General features: G+C 41.1%; 1 protein-coding gene across 1 annotated transcript in view; it reads left to right on the forward strand.

Moving 5' to 3' along the window:
* LOC127662112 (SH3 and cysteine-rich domain-containing protein-like) overlaps nt 1-20,723 on the forward strand; it is a 50,452-nt gene extending 29,729 nt beyond the window's left edge. The window contains exons 7-12 of the mRNA XM_052153093.1: nt 6,071-6,152; nt 7,413-7,480; nt 10,737-10,831; nt 14,446-14,497; nt 16,040-16,177; nt 16,319-20,723. Of these exons, the coding sequence (XP_052009053.1) occupies nt 6,071-6,152; nt 7,413-7,480; nt 10,737-10,831; nt 14,446-14,497; nt 16,040-16,177; nt 16,319-16,447 (564 nt within the window). The 3' untranslated portion in view covers nt 16,448-20,723. The remainder of the gene's footprint in view (nt 1-6,070; nt 6,153-7,412; nt 7,481-10,736; nt 10,832-14,445; nt 14,498-16,039; nt 16,178-16,318) is intronic.
* Nucleotides 20,724-22,131: the final 1,408 nt, after the last annotated feature.

Here is a 22,131-nt window from a genome sequence, read left to right on the forward strand (position 1 = left end):
GATCAGCCACAACATTAAAACCACCTGCCAAATATTGTGTAGGCCCCCCTCATGCAGCCAAAACAGCTCTGACCCGTCGAGACATGGACTTCACAAGACATCTGAAGAGGTGTCCTGTTGTATTTGGCACCAAGACGTTAGCAGCAGATTTTTTAAGTCCTGTAAGTTGGGAGGTGATGGATCGGAATTGTTGGTCCAGCACATCCCATAGATGCTCATTCGGATTGAGATCTGGGGAATTTGGAGGCCAAGTCAACACCTTGAAATCTTTGTCATGTTCCTCAAACCATTTTTGCAGTGTGGCAGGGCACATTATCCTGCTGAAAGATCCCACTGCCATCAGGGAATACCATTGCCATAAAGGGTGTATGTGGGTTGCAATAATATTTAGGTAGTTGGTACGTGTCACATTAACATCCACATGAATGCCAGGACCCAAAGTTTCCCAGCAGAACATTGCCAAGAGCATCACACTACCTCCGACAGCCTGCCTTCTTCCCATGGTGCATCCCTGCTGCCATCATTTCCCCAGGTAAACGACACACATGCACCCGGCCGTCCACATGATCTAAAAGAAAACATGTTGCATCAGACTAGGCCACCTTCTTCCATTGCTCCATGGTCCAGTTCTGACACTCATGTGCCCATTGTAGGTGCCTTTGGGGTGGACAGGGGTCAGCATGGGCACTTTGACCGGTCTGCGGCTACGCAGCTCCAAATGCAGCAAGCTGCAATGCACTGTGTGTTCTGACACCTTTCTTTCATAGCCAGCATTAAGTTTTTCAGCAAGTAGCTCTTCTGTGTGATTGGACCAGATGGGCTAGCCTTCGCTCCCCACACACATCAGTGAGCCTTGGGCACCCATGAACCTATCACCGGTTCACCGGTTGTTCTTCCTTGGACCACTTTTGGTAGGTACTAACCACTGCATCCCGGGGTCACCCCACAAGACCTGACGTTTTGGAGATGCTCTGACCCAGTCATCTAGCATCACAATATGGTCCTTGTCAAAGTCACTCTGATCCTTACACTTGCCCATTTTTCCTGCTTACAACACATGAAATTTAAGAACTGACTGTTCACTTGCTGCCTAATATATCTTGCCCCTTGACAGGTGCCATTGTAACGAGATAATAAATGTTATTCACGTCACCTGTCAGTGGTTTTATTGTTGTGGCTGACCAGTGTGTATATATATATATATTTATTCACTTTTGTTGCCAGAGGTTTAGACATTAATGGCTGTGTGTTGAGTTATTTTGAGGGGACAGCATATTTACACTCTTACAAGCTGTACAGTCATTACTTTGCATTGTAGCAAAGTGTCATTTCTTCAGTGTTGTCACATGAAAAGATATAATCAAATATTTACAAAAATGTGAGGGGTGTACTCACTTTTGTGAGATACCATGATATATATATATATATATATATATATATATATATATATATATATATATATATATATATATATATACATACACACACACACACACACTCACCGAGCACTTTATTAGTGACACCTACTTATTCATGTGATTGTCTAATGAGCTACTCATGTGTAAATTTATGCAGCATGGGTCAGGAGTTTCAGTTAATGTTCACATCAACAGTGTTCCTAATAAAGTGCTTGATGAGTGTGTGTGTGTGTGTGTGTATATATATATATATATATATATATATATATATATATATATATTTTATTTTTTTCATTTTGGGGGTGAACTATCCCTTTAGCATAGATATGCTGTTTGTGTAAATCTGCAATCTGTTGATAACAACTGTATTTATAAAAACAGGACATTCTGGGATTTCAGGAAATGCGGAGAAGTTTACCCGTTACCGTGGTTGAGGGAATTAATTTAAGAAATTATTCTGGGCTGAATACTTAATACTCTCTCTGAAATATATTCAGTTAGGTATTCCAAATACATCAAATAAAAAAACGTTTTCAGGATACAGAAAACGTATTAAATATACAGTATAATTATATATTATAAATATACATAATATATATGTATAAAGGCTAGGCACAATTGGAAGGGTTACATGTAATATGTCATTATCTTATCTGAAGGCTACACCTCCACGTTGTACTCTATGGAATGGCATTGTTTGTGTGGGGGCCTGTGTTTGTGAATGTAATGTGATTTACAAGCACTGTGATTTTTTTTTTAATAGAAATTAACACTGTCTGCTATGCTTGCATTTCTGCAAGTTAAATTTTTGAATTCTATAATTATTATTACTGCTGTGTGATGATGGTGTTTGATTATTTATATATATATATATATATATATATATATAGATAGATAGATAGATAGATAGATAGATAGATAGATAGATAGATAGATAGATGTAGATGTAGAGAAGATGTTATAAGGCTTCTACCGTCTAGGGGTCCACACAGTGTGTCAGTACAGTACAGTGCAGTCATGTCAGTTGGGACAAGGGAGTAAAAATTTGAGCCCATTGAAAGAGACAAGGAGAAACACGAAGTGCAGACTCTGATAAAACACTGAGCTGTTGGGACAAAGATGAAAAAGACACCAACCAAATATACTTTCCCCTGAGCAACATGTCACCCCAAGCGAAAGTGACCTGTAAAAGATAGAGAGAGGAAGAAATCTTTGGGAGAGGGCCAAGGAAAAAAAGAGAAGCTTCGTCTTAGCAACACACATGTACAAGCGCATCACACCTACACATTTAAAAAGGGATTAAACCTTAAAATCCTTATAATTATTTTTGTTTTTGTCCTAATATCACTTGATGACTGAGATGCCATAATTTAAAGAAGTGGTGGATGTAGGGAAGATGTTATAAGGCTACCAACCTCTAGGGGGAGCTGTATTTTCTTATGTTCCAAATTGGGTTACTGAGCTTTCCTTATGGCTCCTACACACTACACGACTTTCAAAGACGTCGGACCTCTGTAGCGTACATATTACGTTCATATTGTCTTGTCACTGAAGTCATAGCGTTTTCAAATTACACAACAAATCCGCGACAGGAGTGAACACATTACAAGACATTTTACTATTGACGAATCCCCGACGACTCTGCCTGGACTCCAAATTATGTTTCACAACAGAGTACATGCGAGAAGTGATACGAGATACGAAAACAAATGCATGATCATATGTTATGCATTTCAGAATATGATGTGTATGTTTTTAATCGCCTCAAGGCATCATATATTTTATTTGGTTACAATATGAAAAAGTAGCTCCTACAGAAAAATCTACCTATTTGTTTACCTGACTGTCCAAGAGAATTTGCAATTTCTCTCCAACTCTTCTCTTTCTCCACCCGGTTGTGGTACCGTTCAGATGAAACACCAAATAGGCACTGGTGCTCCTGCCAATGTTCCACAAATGTATCCTCCATTTCTTCGGTCCAATGAGACTTTCTTGATATCAATTAGCCATGCTAGTTGATGTTCTGTTGCAGGTCCATCAGGACTCCTCCCATTAAAACTTCCCTTGCTTCGTTTCTTGCTCTCTCATTGGCTGTAGGTCAACGCTACTGTTGTATTCAGTCAAAACATATTTCACATTGTGGGATTTGGAGTCGCAGACAGGTCCAGATATTTAACAATCTGGATATCTCACTGACAACGGTGACGCGTCGGCGATTCTCTCAAATCGCGTCTTTGATAGTTCATACATTGCGATCGTTGCTCATGGGAGCGAGCTCCGATTTGCCCACGATTTCAGGCTTTTGTCGGCGAGTGAAAATCAGGCTCAAAATCGTGTAATGTAAACTCGGCATAACACAATGCAGAGACTAAATTGGTGAAGAAGAGGGGGCCTATGATGCAGACATCGCAGAACAAGGGTTACATATATATATATATATATTTTTTTTTTTTTTTTTATTATAATTATTTATTTTTATTATTGTATTATGTTGCATTTACTGTATTGCTATTTTTTCTGTTTTGTGATATCTGTCTCTGCTGCTGTAACACCTCAATTTCCCTCCGGGGTTAAAAAAGTAGTATTGTATCATATCATGTCGAATTTTAAAGTGAGATATAAATATTACATTTACATTTATGCATTTGGCAGACGCTTTTATCCAAAGTGACTTACAGAGCCCTTATTACAGGGACAGTCCCCCCGGAGCAACCTGGAGTTAAGTGCCTTGCTCAAGGACACAATGGTGGCTGTGGGGGTTGAACCAACGACCTTCTGCTTCAGTTTACCAGTTATGTGGTTTAGACCACTACACCACCACCACCACACCACACCACACCAATATGTGTCACACTGAACTAGCCTCACAAATTTTACAGTAGTTATTTACACAAGGTTTTTCTGTCTTTGTTTGAAATCTGATCCACTTCAAGTTTTCCCTCTTTCATTCTTTGCAGCACTTTCTCCATTATTTTACTTATTCATATTATTGTCGTTAATAACTGCTATTTCTCAATAGTTCTTCATTTTGCAAGTTTCTGATGTGGACGTGACTTACCAAATGCTATCGAGAGCCATCCGTATTTACCACGTCTTTAAATGTATTTACACAGCAACAATTGTGGGAAACAATGTATAATGCACACAAGGTTATATTTGTGGAGAAAATCATTGCCGGCTGGATTGATTTTGGTGCACAGCCAAAAGCGCACTGATTGTGATTGGATGCGCGCAACAGTGTGCCATGCGGTTGCCAGAATCTTTAGTCCGGAACATACAGTATTATACATAAATAAGATGTTGGTCATTATGTAAGAAGTGTTTTTAGATTATTCTACCTAAATTGTATAAAATAACTGTATTCTGAAAACAGGTGCTTGAATACGTAACGCCGTTACATGTATTCTGTTACAGAACAACCCTTCCCGTTTACAATGTGTGCATGTAATGTTTAACAGACGTAATGTTTTACTGCTTGAAACAAACACAGACACACAAACCATGGATGGAATTGGTGGTCAGCTTTAGATAATGCCTCTCTGAAGCAAATATGACCAAAAAAGGAGAGAGAGGATAGACAGAGTGCACAATCTGACAGGAGGACATCCTCCTAAACAAGTCAATTATCTCTTAACAGGTCAAATAATTTTCAAAAGAAAGATAAATAGAATCTCTGAATAACAACCAATAAACATCAATCTACAGTCAAATACATCCCAGACAAAGACCAGTCTTAGGACACAGTGTTATGATTTAGTGTGTACCAGTAGCATTTGCTTCAAAACTACATTGGAAGCATAGCTTCCCCTACAATTTTATGAGAAATAAGGCAATGAAGAGTTTGATATGTGTACAAATAGTCCATGTAAATTAAAAATTACTCTTTGTACATTTCAATGTTTTAGCAAAAAAGTGTACAATATCACACATCACTATCGCCCTGTTCGTTCAAGTAACACAATCCACTTTTTTTCTACATAAATAATTTTTTCTCTATGTCCATAGAAGTCTGTGGATGTACGGCCTGTAGAGGCCAACTGAATCCACGCTTCAACAGAAGTAAATGGCACAAACCGGTACAATTAAAATAAAGGCACCAAAAATGTATGTTCTTTGGACGAGATGCGCTAAATGCATCATTTTTGATGCCAAAAGAGTGTTAAAATAGTCTAAAAGGAGCTTCAGGTGCGCTATTTGCAGTGGATCTGTATATGCTTGACTATTGGACGTTACTCAGTGTTTTTTTTGTTCCGCCTGTGAAACCAGCTTTTCTATGTTTTGATTTGTCAATCTCTCAAATTGGTGGGACTTTGCTACAAATGGCCAATTATGGAAACGATGATGCAGGTGCTTGACAGTTATGAAAATGTACCAGAGTCAAGTGCAGGGTATTCAGCGGCTTCAAAATACATGCACAGTTATTTGCAATCTAATACATCACATTGATTTTAGCTTTTATAATGAGATATTTTGCTGCAAAAAGAGCTTTGAGCATAGTTTATTACTTTTGTTATTATGTCACTGTTTGAGTAGTACTTTGTGCAGTTTTTTGGAACACCATAGCTGACACCAAAAAGCTATAGTCTACCTCAGCTGCCACTGGTGTATACATTTGTGTATAAGAATTAATGTGTGTTTACTTGACTTTTCAGACCAGTGATGTAGCTCAGGTACCAGAAGTGAAGGCCACCCAAAGCAGTCGAGCTCAACTCATCAGGAAATCCAGTGACAATGGTGAGGACATGAACAGGCAACATTGAGTGTGGCCCAATTTGTTTTCCCTGACACGGTTCTGATTGCAGTTTGAACAGTTGCTTTGTTTTTGCAATTACATTTGATGACGATAACGGTGCTGAAATTACACAGGTTTCTTCAATTTTCTTATCAAAGAAATGATCACTATTGTCAAATATTTGCCTAAAATCATCCAAGCTGTGATAAAACTGATTGATCAAACAAGAGCTGCCAATGTGAATCTGATCATCTATCCCAAAATTCTCCTCTTGCATGTAAACGACTAGCGTCTGATCAGTGACTTCATTAAAGATTTGTTCTTTGCTAACTTAAAACACAGACTATGTTTTCAAGGACATCAGAAAGTGGCTTATTGTGACTATAAGTGGCGTACTCTTTATTCCCATTTACTTGTGGCTCCTTCAGTTAGCAGCCTTCCCCACAGCAAAGTCATTTCTGTGCGATGCTTGAGTAATTAACAAATATGACATCCAAGTAAGACTTTGTTATTTTATTCTCCTAGTATACGAGCAGTCAATATTTTACACTGGTGTGTGTAAATAGGTATATAGTGTAAGCGCTTTTCCCATTGTACTCCCATAAATGTTTAATTCTTTCTGTTGTGTTGACTTTCCTGTCCATCCTATGACATTTGTAATCTAGTCTTTTCACGCATATGCGCACTATTCAAACACCCATGAGAACGCTGCTTAAGCGTTTACATGGCCATATACTGTATGTCGTACGTTTATCCGCTTTCTCTTATTCAGTAAGGAAATCTGTATTCTTGTTTACATGACATTTCAGAATGCTGCTTTCTGTAAAAACCCTGATATAAACCATTTTCTAAGTGCATTCAAATGTGGTCACAGTTGTTTCAATGTACTGTGATATAATGGTTTTGGAGAGATGAATTGTTTTGATCAGGGTTGCATCCAATTCATCACAGGATGACCCATATTTCCAGTGATCTCATGTATGTGCGAGGAGACAGGGCTGGGGTGAGACAGATATTTATTCTCTGGTGCCACATAGGTGCCAGCATGGCCGAGAAACTGTGGTATTTTTTGGCTAATCAGTCCACCACTCTGAACAATGACCCAAAACAACACAATCGTTCATTAAATCTCATGTAATGATCGAAAAACAAGATGGATTTATTCTGCCACAACTCTATCATACAAAATCAGACCTGGACATGAATAACAATCATTAATGTTCACCGATTTTGGTTCTGTTTTTTTTTTTTTTTTTTTTCAGTTTTTATGCCTTTGGAGAACGGAATAGAACATTTTCATTTTGCTGAGAGGAAATCAGAAGGCTCGCCGGTAAGCATCTGCATGTTTCTCTAATTCTTTTATGTTCTAGTTTTTTGGTCATGTAGTTATTACACTTTATGAAATGCAATTAAAGGGTTAATATTATTTAATTTCAATGGCAGTGGATAGAGCCTCACTTTGAAGCAAAATAACCCAAAAGTAAGCTAAAAGTAGTGTATGCGACTTGTGCTTCATATTCTATGTCTTCTGAAGGCATACGATAGGTTTTGGTGAGAAACAACCCCAAATTTAAGTTATTAAAAATGTTGACTTCTGCAATGGCAAATGGAGCATAATTTAAAATTCCTCCATTTGTGTCATATAGGTATTGAATGACATGAAGATGTGTAGATTATGTTAGAATTATCATTTTTAGGTGAACTATTGCTTAACTGCCTTAAAAAGGTAACAGCTGACTGGATTTTCTATGTCTCAGGAAAGAAAAGGCTTTAACTTTCTGAAATGTTTCATACAGAATAGAGAGAAAGAGAGAGATGAGTTATGTGGGATAGCTGACACTGCCTCATATTACAGACTAGAACTCATGGCTGTAAATAAATATTGCTTTGATTGCAGTGTAGCTACAGGGCACAAGTACGATGCCTCTCTCTCTCTCTCTCTCTTTCTCTGTCTCTCTCTCTCTCTCTCTCCCTCCATTTCTTTTCCCACTTTTTTACACACATCACAACTATATATAATATTTATTTTGTTTATTTGGCCACTGTCTGCTTTTAGGGAAAAAATAAAATACTTGTCTGTGAGTATTTGTTACACTGATGGTTTTTTTTTAATGAAGCATAGCACAATTATAATTGTGTTATGTCAGTTCTTTTTGACATTCAAACGAGGCAGTTGGCTAAACTTTCTCACTCATGATTCTGTGTCAGGAATTCATACTATCAGAACCTTTTTGAAGCCAGTTCTGTGTTTGTTTGCCAGTATACTGTACATTACTGTGTTCTTCAGATTCTCAGACAATTTCCCAGGAGCTGATGGAAAAAAGTCACAATTTTAGGAACGTTCCCACCTCAGCCTCTCTTTGCAGTCCAGAAATGTTTGGATTCTGGGATCGATCCTTTTTTAACACGTCCTCCCGACTATAATATTTAATTTTTATGACACTGCAGTAGCAAAGCAAAATTCAGTAAGTACTTCAAAAGTATATACAGTGTGTTCCAAACGTCTGAGACCAGACTGTGCATTCCTATATTATTTAATACAAAATTATAATTGTAATTATTATTATCAGCATAACAATTTAAATGGAAAGGTGAATTGAAAGTGTACATTAATTTCAGAAATGTATGTCCCCCTTTATTTTTAATTACAGCATGCGCTTGATTTGATCTTTATTTATTTTTTTTAAAGAAGAGCATCATATGGAAGCTTCAATGGAAGCAAGAGATTGTGTAATCCTTTTTTTGTAATTAAATATGTTGGTGCAATTATATTTTTGTCTTAATTAATTTTAAACATTTAAGCAGATGCCTTCAGCTCTTCTGCATTGTTGGGTCAGGCGTATTGCATCTTCCTCTTCACAATACCCCATAGATTTTCTATATGGTTAAGGTCAGGCGAGTTTGCTGGCCAATTAAGAACAGGGATACCATGGTCCTTAAACCAGGTACTGGTAGCTTTGGCATGTGTGCAGGTGCCAAGTCCTGTTGGTAAATGAAATCTGCATCTCCATAATTTGGCCAGCAGCAGGAAGCATGAAGTGCTCTAAAACTTCCTGGTAGACGGCTGCATTGACCTTGGACCTAAGAAAACACAGTGGACCAACACCAGCAGATGACATATCACCCCAAACCATCACTGACTGTGGAAACTTTACACTGGACTTCAAGCAACATGGATTCTGTGCCTCTCCTCTCTTCACTCCAGACTCTGGGAACTTGATTTCCAAAGGAAATGCAAAATTTACTTTCATCAGAGAACCTAACTTTGGACCACTCAGCAGCAGTCCAGTCCTTTTTGTGTTCTGACGCTGTGTCTTGTTCAAGAGTGGCTTGACAGCTGAAACCCATGTCTTGCATACGTCTGTGCGTGGTGGTTCTTGAAGCACTGACTCCAGCTGCAGTCCACTCTTTGTGAATCTCCCCCACATTTTTGAATGGGTTTTGTTTCACAATCCTCTCCAGGGTGCGGTTATCCCTATTGCTTGTACACTTTTTTTCTACCACATCTTTTCCTTCCCTTCGCCTCTCTATTAATGTGCTTGGACACAGAGCTCTGTGAACAGCCAGCCTCTTTAGCAATGACCTTTTGTGTCTTGCCCTCCTTGTGCAAGGTGTCAATGGGCGTCTTTTGGACAGCTGTCAAGTCAGCAGTCTTCCCCATGATTGTGTAGCCTACAGAACTAGACTGAGAGACCATTTAAAGGCCTTTGCAGGTGTTTTGAGTTAATTAGCTGATTAGAGTGTGGCACCCGGAGTCTTCAATATTGAACCTTTTCACAATATTCTAATTTTCTGAGATACTGATTTTGGGGGTTTTCATTAGTTGTCAGTTATAATCATCAAAATTAAAAGGAATGAACACTTGAAATATATCAGTCTGTGTGGAAGGAATGTATACATTATCCAAGTTTCACTTTTTGAATGGAATTACTGAAATAAATCAAATTTTTGACAATATTCTAATTATATGACCAGCACCTGTGTATATATATAAAGAAATCAAGGCCATCCCTCTTGGCCCAGCCATCCCGTAGCATGTGAATGTATATCAGGAGAAGATTGTGGGTTGGAAGATTTTCCATCTCAACATTCAAAACAGCTTCATGTGCATTTGGCGACATAGAAACATGACCTGAATTACCAGATACCTACAAAGGTGTCACATTGCCTTCTACCACAATGTGTAGTATTATTGTAAAGCAGAGCATCTTACTTTAACTGAGCACATTGAGTGAAGAACAGTAGGTTGTACAGTTTGACTGTGAATACAGCAAATACAGTATACCGATCAGCCACAACATTAAAACCACCTGCCTAATATTGTATAGGTCCCCCTCGTGCCACCTAAACAGCGCCAACACGCATCTCAGAATAGCATTCTTCTCACCACAATTGTACTAAGTGGTTATCTAAGTTACTGTAGATTTTGTAAGTTCAAACCAGTCTGGCCATTCTCTGTGGACCTCTCTCATCAATGAGGCATTTCTGATCACAGAACGGTTGTTATTGTTTTGTCTAAGATGTGATTTGTGAAACTGAGGTGGAGTTGTAAATTCCTGTTTCTTTCCTGTGTATTTGCACTGTAGTCAAACAGAGAGTTGAAGAAGGATCCCCTGCTTCTCAAAACTTATGTGGCTTTGTTCAGATTTTTCCCCCAAGACAGCCAAGACCTGGAAATGAGGTGAGTGCATCTGGACCTACAAATATAATATGCATACTCAGATGTCTGAAAAACAGATCTGGAGCTTTAGCGCTGAAATTATGAAGTCTTTAAATGTGATTGTTTGGGATCCCAATAGCAGATACCTGAAGATTTAAACATCGATGAGACTTTATTGTTGCTGTTATTAAAGTTTATTTAAAGACATTTTAACTGGATTTACCACTAATTCTCTCTTTGAAATGTGTTTTATTTATTATGTAAGGGACAATGTACAGTCAGATGGTCATTAAAGATAATGACTACATTTACATGGACACCAGAAAATGGCTTATTGCAAGAAATTGGCTTATTACGAGAGAGAGTCGTGTCCGTTTACATGCACTGTGTAAGCGGTGTACTCTTTACTCCTGTATACATGTGGATCGGTCACTAAGCAGCTTTCTCCAAATCCAAGTAATTTTCCTTCAACACTTGTGTAAATAACAAACAAATGGGATCCGAGGAAGACTTCAGTATTTAATTCGCCGTTGCTCAGCTTTATTTCCAGATATTAAAGAGTTGTTGCTGTGTTTGTTTCCTTAACTTTCTATTGCAACCTGCAGCAGAATTGGGCTGCAAAAGAGGGACAGTCGTAATTTGACATTGGTGTATATAAATAGGTATAGTTTATAGTGCATGTGCTTTTCCCACTGTACTCCCTGAGATGTTGAATTCTTCCGCAATATTGACATGTTGATGGGATGTTTGTTATCCTGTCTGTTCAAGCACATGTGCGCTCCTCAAAAACCTGACCACATAAGCCGCTTATCAAAACCTGGCTGTGTTACATCCCGTTTTTTAAATCCCTTAAAAGGTGTTAGGAAATCAGCGTTCTGGTGAACATGACATTTCAGAATACCACTTTCTGCAAAAACCCTGGAATAAACTGTTTTCTTAAAGGAATATTATATTGATTACCACAAAAATCTATTTTGACTTACTCGGGTGCCTGGGTAGCTCAGCGAGTAAAGACGCTGACTACCAACCATGGAGTTCAAATCCCAGGTTGTGCTGAGTGACTCCTGCCAGATCTCCTAAGCAACCAAATTGGATCAGTTGCTAGGGAGGGTAGAGTCAAATAGGTTAACCTCTTCATGGTTGCTATAATGTGGTTCGCTCTTGGTGGGCACATGGTGAGTTATGCATGGATGCCACGGTGGATGGCTTGAAGCCTCCCACGCGGCATGTTTTCCCATGGGCCTCTCAGTTCTGAATCCGTCCTTGGCGATCTGCAGCATCTTCAGTTTACATTTCAGAAATGTACCAGTCAAATGCAAGTCAGTCAGACACTTGTGTATGCACAAGACAAACTGTGTCCCGAAAATGCTAGAAATTATTTTTATCAAAATGCCTAGAATATTAATGTGTCTATTGTGTGAAAGTTCACAAAGATTACAGAGGTGCAAGCGCAGGGGCTGTAATAAAGGGGGAGAACAAGCTTCAATGGTTTGTTGACATTACATTGTTGTAATTTATGTTGTAAAACTGGCTATAATTTTACACAGAAAAGGTTAGTAAGTGATTTGATGACATCAAATTAATGTTTACACACGTATTATTTATGTCTTGTGTATATACTTTTGAAACATTGAATATTTTAACGTTAGCCAGGGTTCGAATTACACACTGACTTTCGGGGGGTCAGGAGGGTGTTTTTGGGTTCCTTATGGGACACGGGCAAAAACACAGGCATCAATTCGTTTATAAATATATATTATTAACCCCCCATCTCTATACACACAAAATAGTGCTGAATTATTCAGTGTTATAGCTGATATGGGTTCACACCTATATCACATATTCATTTGGGATTCTGTAACTTTTCTCCCTGTCCCCACCCACCTACACAACCCTCAGCATGCAATGTAATTAGTTGTCATTAAGATACTGTTGGCTGTGTGCTGGAAAACTGTGCGGAACACACACTGTGTTTACCTACAATGACGTGCACAAACACACCTTTGAATAAACATGAATTTCTATCCAAAAAAAAGTTTCAGCTTGTCAATAATGCTTGTCTACATGACTGCCTAAGAGCTGCTTTATTTATATTGCTTCAATTAAATAATTTAAAATAGATGCTTACTTTAGACTGTCTGTTCCTCCAATGTCACTCTTCCCAGCATTAACTTAAAGGAATAGATCACTCAAACATTTAAATTCTGTCACAATTTACATACCTTCATGTTGATAAAAACCTGTGTGACTTCTGTGAAACACAAAAGGAGATGTTATGCCTCGGGTCCTATTCACTTTCATTGCATGTGAAAAATCATTCAACATTCTCATCGTGTTCAGCAGAAGAAATAGAGTCATACGGGTTTGGAAAGATATGTGAGTGAGTAAATGATGATAGAATTTTCATTTTTGTGAACTAACCCTTTAAGTCTGCTTAGGTTTGGACTTCTCTTAACACTTTGAGCCCTATAACACATGGACAGACATGAACAAATAAACAAGGAAATTTTCCAGTTTGTTCAGCATGGACTTCTATCCTCATTCTGACCGCTCTGTTATTATCCCAGATCAGACACTGTTAATAGATTAAATTATTCTGCTCATTAACTGCACACAGGTTTCTCTTTAAAATGATCCCCACAGTAGTGCTTTAGGGGGCTTTCACACTTGGTTCGATTGCCTGTTCCGAACCCGAGTTCGATTGCTCCCCCCTCCCCCCGATGGACTGTGTTCACATTATATATTTGTATCCGAACCGCGGTACGCTTGCGTCATCAAGCTGCAGCTGGTGCGTAATCGTGTTGCTTGATAACCGCGAAATGAAAAGGCGTCAAAATTCAATGAATAGACTTGCTCGGTTCACATTTGTTCTTCTTTTTTTAACCTTTGGTTTTGTTTTCAACATCAAGATACAGAAACACACTTGCGTCTGTCTGCCGCAAAAATACTGAAATCGTTCAAAAGACAGCGGGCTGTCCGCCGAAGACAATTTTTGCGAAGGCAAGCAGAAATCATCTCTCTGCTTGCAGTGCGTGTGCGTCAATCCCGCTTTTCGTCAAGGTAAGTGTATACACACGCACGCACGCACGAAAGTAAACTCTTTCCGCTCATTTTGAAAGTGACGCGTGTGAGACTGACGACCACATTATACGTCATCAATAGCGGTTCACTTCCGCGGTTTGGTTCGATTGCGTTCATATCAGCAGCGAACCGTACTGGAGTTCACATGAACCGTACCCCAGACCACCTTTTTAAGCGGACCCGAGTACGGTTCGCGGGTGCGCACCCGAGTTCGGAAGACACCGTTCACATCATCCAAACGAACCGAACTCTGACGTCATTCGAACCGGGGTGCGCACCAAAAGTGCTAGTGTGAAAGCCCCCTTAATTTCCTTCCATTCAATTCTGATTCTCTGAACTTCACCAGGAAGCTGAGTGAAGCTGCTACCTTTGAATTCCTTTGCCTGTGCAGATTTATTCTGGCCTCATGTAATGGAATGAAGCTATCACAGTATTCCAGAACAGCCAATCATCAAAGCATTCAATCCTAAATTAATTCTTGAATGAATTTCCTTCTATTGAAATGAAATGTGATGTCCTAATCATGTACATACAGTATTCCTTTGTTTTTGCAGACCCGGAGATCGAATAATCCTGGCAGATGATTCCAATGATGATTGGTGGAAGGTAAAATCATTACAGATTTATTGACCCCAAACAGGAACCAAAGAGACTGGACTGGTGTCTTTGCATTTATGGTTAATTCTGCATCATAATTGTCATAACTTGACACTGCTCACAAATAGCACATTACAAATACATAAATTATAGGTCTACATGACTTTTTTGGAATTTGTATTGTGCTTTGTTGTTTGTAATTTAGATCACCATGATTTTGTACTGATATTTGGTTGGTTGTTTTGGAGTATTTCAAAATTTGATATGGGAATAATTGATGAAACCTTAAAATTTAAATAGACATAGAAATCAATTTCCAGTGTAAATTATATGTGCCACATTTAAGTTTGAATCCAGGGTGTGTTGAGTGACTCCAGCCAGGTCTCCTAAGGAACGAAATTGGCCCGGTTGCTAGGGATGGAAGAGTCACTTGGTGTAACCTCCTCATGGTCGCGCTATAATGTGGCTCTCTCCCTCAGTGGCATGTGGTGAGTTGTGCTGGATGCTGCAGAGAATAGCGTGAAGCCTCCACGCCTGCTACGTCTCTGTGGTAACGTGATAAGATGTGCGAATTGACTGTTTCAGACGTGGAGGTAACTGAGATTCGTCCTACGTCACCCAGATTGATTGCGAGTCACTACACCACCACAAGGACTTAGAGCACATTGGGAATAGGGCATTCCAAATTGGGGAGAAAAAAGGTTTAAAAAAAAAAAAGGATGTATGATTTCCGTGTTTGTCCATACAATGCAAGTCAATAGGGACCAACACTTTCAAGCTCCAAAAAAAGGACATAAAACTATCATAAATGTAATCAATATGAATCGAGTGGTTTAATCCATGTCTTCTGAAGTGACACTATCAGTTTTGTGTGAGAGAAAAAACTACATATAACTGTTTTCTCTATAAATTTTGACATCTGCAATCTCCTTGGTGTGATCATGAGAGAAGCTCGATTACACTTACACTTAGCGCTTAATGCATGTGCAAAGCAATTTTGGTTCCCCTTGACTTGCATTGTATAGACAAACACACACACATAATACGTTCTTAAAACATCTTTGTGTTCTGCAGAAGAAAGAGAGTAATACGAGTTTAAAATGGCATAATGGTGGGCAGGGCTGGACTGGGAAGAGAAATTGGCCTGGGATTTTACATAGCAACTGTCCCAAAAGTTGTCCTTCACTGTCCTTTTCTGCATATTGCTCTGTGGTTTTGTGCTTATTTTAGCTTATCGTGGCACATTCGGCCCATTTCGCGGCCAACCCACCAGGCCGCTCCGTTCTCCTTATAGCCAGTCCTCCCCTGATCGGCCCTAAAGTGCGTCGGCCCTCCGGGAAAATGCCCGGTATGCCAGATTACCAGTCCAGCCTTGATGGTGGGTAAATGATGAGTGAATGTTCATTATTGGGTGAATGTATTTATTCCTTTAAAGCACAGAAGTGAAATCCAGAGGTTAGAGAGAAATCCATTGCTCCATATAATCAGTGTAATTTAATATCTGTTTTGTGAGTTATTTTTTGTTCCTTTGTTTCTTATTAACATATCCAGGGTGTGATCGAAGATAGAATAGGTTTTTTCCCAGCTTCCTTTGCGCATCAGGTGAAGACAGGCGACAGGGTGTTCAGATGTAATCGAACTTTTATTGGCTGTAAGGAGCAAGGGCAGATGACCCTGAAAGAGGGCCAGGTGAGTAAAATGATACCCTTTTCTGTTGTTAGAGTTACAATACAAGTCTGTAGTGACTACATGTTATAATATGTATCAACTCTGATTCACACAATTAAACTTAACAATCTGATAATCCTGAGTTGCATTACACATTTGCAGATTTGTGTCAGCAGTGAGGATGAACACAATGGCTTCATCAGAGTAGCCAGTGGGAAAAAGAGAGGATTTGTGCCCTGTGATGTCCTGGAGAATATATATGAAGTAAAAGATCAGAAAGAAGAAAAGTGAGTTGTAAAAGTGGATGAGATGGTTAGGTAATAAACACAAATATGACTGTGACTATTTGAATGAACTATAAGGCCATCTGAAAGTACAGAGATCATCTGTGTATTGTAAGTAGTCACTATAAAGGAGTCTCAGGAGGGATCAGAACACTCCTGTCTTCATCAGTGACAAAAGTAAGACAGATGTGTGTCTCTGTATTAACTGATGAATGTATGTGTTGTTATATTTTTTGCTCGTTTTCTGATTTATAATTATCTCTCCTTTCAAACAGGGATAGAAAAAAGTATTTAAACATCGAAAACATTACACACTTCACCTTTAAAGTAACATGCTTTATGCTATGAGTATTTCCTCAACATTCATTAGATGTCTAATGCTTTTCATATAATATGTTTGGTTTAGCCATTTTATTTTTCAATGGCAAGATAATTTGTATTCATTTTTTGCTGCTGTCAGTAACACACATTATTAAAATTTGAGAGTTGTGTTGTTTAATCTGCACTTCCAAATCGCTGTTATCCACCTGTGCTTTATGAAAGTATAGCTGACTGTGATGAAAAGGGAACAAAAGCTTTCTAATGAAAAAAATGTCAGAGAAAAACATTCTGAACAAACTCATCCTTGGGTATAATAACAATGATGATTTAAGGAGAATAAAAGAACATGTCGGATCTGTAAGAAAGATCTCTTCGTGTTTTAAATGTACTATTGTGCGCAGCTATCTTATTTCTCAAACCAACGATATATGTGCTACATATCATCTGTACTGAATATCTCTTATGATTAAGTAAACACAATCTGTCACAATTCCCTATCTGTCACTCACTCGACGTTGTGTCGATGAGTGGATACTAGGGGTCACTCCTGCGGAGCCCAGACAACTCTGATCTTGAGAAAAGGACAAGGGAAATTGCCGTGTGGAATTTGCATGCCACTCCCCCGGACATACGGGTATAAAAGGAGTGACGCTGCAAACACACATAAGATATCTTTGATTTCAGATTTCTTCGAAGCCGAGCAAGTCACAGAGCTGAATTCCTCTGCCGCCTCCATTCATCTCTACACGCTGTTGGATCTACGGCGCTTTCCAGCGGTCCTCCAATATATATATATATACACACAAGAAGAGTTATATTTTCTCTGAAAGAGTGGCGCAAACAGAAAGCGTCTTTTTCAAGATGCCTTTTCGTTTGTGTTTATTTCCAGGTTGCGGTCGATGTCTCTACCTGTCTGATGGCCATGATCGCTGCCATTCGTGTCTGGGTGCCACCCACGCCGAGTCAGCATTCGTGGATGGTTCATATCCTCACTGCGAGGACATGACCATGGCTACGTTGGGGTCGCGGCTAGCCCTTGTAAGAGCGCAAGCCACCCCAGCGGCTCCCTGACTTGGTACTTCTACCTACGGGTATGAGGTGGGGTCGGTTAGCACTGGGGGCAATATGGGGACCTCAGTGGGAGCCTCTCCGCCGGGTATTTCCCCACGGACCTCCCACTCCCCGTCACGCTTGTATGCTCCAACCGAGCGCTGGGGCGAGGTTGCCAGTTTGTTTCATAGCAGACCTGCGATCTCGTACGGGGAGTCTTGACGATGATAAGCTATCGATCGTGGCATCGGAGAGCAGGTTATGCTTGCCCGGGCAGCCGCAGGTGTCGGGCTGGAGCGGAATGGTTCGGGGTGGGGGGGGGATTTCACTCCAGCCCGACACTCACGGCTCGACGATTAGTTCCTGGGGCCAGAGCGCCACTCACGGCCACGCTCCTCCCCGTTCCTTTCTTCCCGGAGGTGCATGATGAGCTCACGCGCTCATGGCAGGCACCTTTCACTGCCCGCACGTGATCCGTGAGCTCCTCCGCTCTCACTACCCTCGATGTCGGGGTGGCAAAGGGCTACTTGGCGATTCCTCAGGTGGATCAAGCAGTTGCGGTGCCCTTATGCCCGCAAAGCGCCTCCACCTGGCGGAACCGTCCGAGGCACCCATCCAGGGCCTGTAGGCTGACGTCGTCCCTGACGGCTAAGGTCTACAGCGCCGCTGGACACGCCGTCTCCACCTTGCATGCCATGGCACTCATGGCACCAAGCCAAGGCACTCAGAGAACTACACGAGGATAGTCCTGACCTGGGTCTAATGCAGGAGCTACGCTCGGCGACCGATTTCGCCCTCTGGGCAACGAAGGTCACGGCGCGGGCTCTCGGGCAGCCGTTGGAGACTTTGCCCAGCAGTTCTCAACGGTGAGGAAGCAGACAGAGGCTATACAGCACATCCTGCCCAGGCGGAGCCACAGACCCCGCACTCCGTCTGCTTGTTGCCCAGGGTGTCCTCCTGCGGTGCCAACACCGACACCAGCCCCGCCACAGCCCGTCCCGACGTGGAGCTACCCGCAGGACTGCGACGCCACCCGCCTCACGGCCGGCCGCCAAGAACCCCAAGAGGCTTCAAAGTGCCCCTGAGATGGGCAGCCCCAGGACTCAGGAAACTGCACTATGGGAGCTGGTAAGCAGACCACTACCTCCCCTGCCAGAGGGTCGGGTGGAGAATCATTATTTCTTTACAAATTGTACCCACATTTTCAAAAAAAGAGCAGTTTCCTCAGCCCCTGGGCTCTATTTCCGGTCTCCCCGGCCATCGTTATCACGACCGCCGGCCACCGGTTCTCTTTGGCAGGTACGGCGCCCTGGAACCAGACCTCCCGCTTCCACATGCCCAGCCGTGGCACAAGCCCGCCCCCGAGCCAACGGTCTTCCTCCCCTGTCCCAGGCTGTTCCGGGAGCGGTGACATGGAGCCAGGTAAGTGCTTCGATGTCTCTGGACTCAGCACCCCGGGCTCGCCCCGTCGCGAGGCCCCGCCCGCTGGTACGTCCAACGCTGTAGTCCCCCTCGCACAGAGCTTGGCGTGGCTTGGACGTGGCTCGCGCTCCCCAACACGTCGTGTTGGTTGATCAGGGCCTTCCCTGCCTTGTGTGTGGAGATCGCCCCCCCTTCTATGGAAGGGCTTGATAGAGCCTGTCCCCCTAGCTGAGGTGAAGAAGGGGTTTTACAGTCCCTACTTCATCGTACCCCAATAAAAGTACCTCAACAGAACAGTGGACGCACTGTTGCGGCAGGTTACGACCAGGGGAGAGTGGAGGCTCCACCCTCAGGCAGTCCAGCTGATCTGGAGTTGATTCGGCCAAGCATAGGTAGACCTGTTCGCTTCCCCAGAATCCTCCCATTGCCCACTATGGTACTCCCTGACCGAGGCTCCCCTCGGCACAGATGCCTTGGCACACAGCTGGCCCCTGGGGCTGCGCAAGTATGCATTTCCCCAGTGAGCCTACTTGCACAGACGTTGTGCAAAGTCAGGGAGGATGGGGAGCAGGTCCTCTTAGTGGCCCCTTATTGGCCCTCCCGGATTTTGTTCTCGGACCTCATGCTCCTCGCGACAGCCCCTGAGTAAGGATCTTCTTTCTCAGGGACAGGGCACCATCTGGCACCCGCGACCAGACCTCTGGAATCTCCATGTCTGGCCCTTGGACGGGACGCGGAAGACTTAGGTGGCCTACCACCCGCGGTGATGGCCACCATGCTTTCCTTTCTGCAGGAAAAGTTGGAGGGATGGCTGTCCCCCTCCACCTTGAAAGTGTATGTAGCCGCCATATCCTTGGGCAGAGGGCCCTCTATCCTTGGTTGCCGTGTTTGTTTGAGACATTGTGTCCCTCCTGCCACAACACTGAACCAACCACTGAAATGGCCGGGTCTTTGGCTCGGCTCCTCAGTGTGATACCTGATGTGTGTTTGCAGCGTCGTTCCTTTTATACCCATATGTCCGGGGGAGTGGCATGCAAATTCCACACGCCAGGCACTTTTCTTAAGATCAGAGATGTCTGGGCTCTGCAGGAGCGACCCCTGGTGTCAACTCATCGACATAACGTCTCGTTCCCTCCATGAGGGAACAGAGGTTACATTAGTAACCGAGACGATTTATTTGAGGGATAAAACAAGACCATTTTGAATGTTAAAAACGAAATGCGGCAGATATAATTATTTGCTGCACTGATGAGGCAGATATGAATGAAGAACATAATAAAAGTCATTACAGTAAAGATTTTTATTTGAATAATTTTTTTATTTTTGGGCTAGTCATGGAAGTATAGGCATCACATATTGTCCATTCTAAATGATACATAATCTCTGTCTTTTGGTAAGATGACTTGTTGAGCCATTTCTCTGTTATTGAACTCATCATCATGTCTAGTCTTTTGATAATATTTTAATTTGAGCAAAATGAGGTTGGCTGATTGATAATATGATGATATTGTGTATATACTTTATGTATAGAATTAAAGTTTATTTATTCATCTGATTGTGCAGTGCTTTTTGTTTCTTAAGTGAGTCTACAGTACATTTTAATAGACACATTGTTCTCTATATATACACAGTATGAGTGCATAAGCTGATGAGATGGCATAATGCTCCTGCTATCATGCCCTCTTCTCATGTTTGATGGATGCGTGTGGAGCAGTTTGAATGCAGACTACAGTTTTTCCATCTCCTTTTTCCCTGTGGGCTTCTGGTGCCAGTGAATCAGTTGGCCTTCTTAAATAGTTTGATCAGATGAGTGGAAAGGCCTGAGCTGGTGTTGTTCATCCAATGAAACTCTTTCCTAGAAAAAGCACACTGGCCATTACAGGCTAATGGAACTACACATGTTAATAGACCATAACTTGTTCTCCATCTTTTCTACTGTAGTCTGCTGGAAATCCACTACCAACTATTTTGTCCTGATGTTCATTTACAGTTCCCTGGAGTCTCCAGTGCTTTTCAAAATCATCTCAGAGTTCTGATTATGTATACTATATAGTCCCGGTCTTAATATCAGTGTTCATGGATCTGTGTAAACAGCTTTCCAAATGGCAGTGGGGATTTTGATTCCTTGTTCATTTAGATTTTGTATTTCATGTTATGAGTGAGTCCAACCTACAGTGAAGTCATTCACGATCAAAACAATGTAAGTGGACGAGAATGATTCTTTCACTTAAAATACTCATTCAAAAACAGATTAATTTACTAAATTAAACACTAGTTAAAAAGCATCAAAGCATTCAAGCAATTAGTGCTTGACGTTTTTGCTGCTTTTGGAACTATCTTGACTGGTGAAGAAATGCAGGAACTAACAACCCAGTTTTTGTCTGAAAAATAAGTTATTCAATATATTTAAGCTAACTTGTGCAAAATCAATATCACTTGCAGTCGAGCTGTTGGTACTAACTTACTACAATATTCAGTAACGTGATAGAAGTTCAGCTATTTTCACTGCAGTGTAGCTTTTCCAGTAATGAGCTATATTGTGCAAGGACTGTGTTACGTCACAAAACGCTACATTTGTCGCACTGCAGCAATGGCTGAGGGAGAACAAAAATGTGCTCAACCAAACTGTCCTCTATCTTTCAATGTGTAATGCTAGAAAATCCAAATAATTTCATTGAATCCATTCTTCCTGAAGGTTGATATAAATAAACAGCTAAAAAAAGAAAGCAATTCACTTATATTTAGGGTCAGTGTGCCTTCGGATAATTAGTTTTTCTGTTTTTGTCTTCAAAACAATAACTAATAAACTGGCAGTTTACTCCTTTTTCATCTAGAAAGAAAAAGAAAATTGACAAACACATTTCCCCCCCCCCCCCCCCCTTTTCTTTCTCTTTTAAT

The sequence above is a fragment of the Xyrauchen texanus genome, chromosome 22, assembly GCF_025860055.1.
Source record: "Xyrauchen texanus isolate HMW12.3.18 chromosome 22, RBS_HiC_50CHRs, whole genome shotgun sequence".
NCBI classification, from domain to species: domain Eukaryota; kingdom Metazoa; phylum Chordata; class Actinopteri; order Cypriniformes; family Catostomidae; genus Xyrauchen; species Xyrauchen texanus.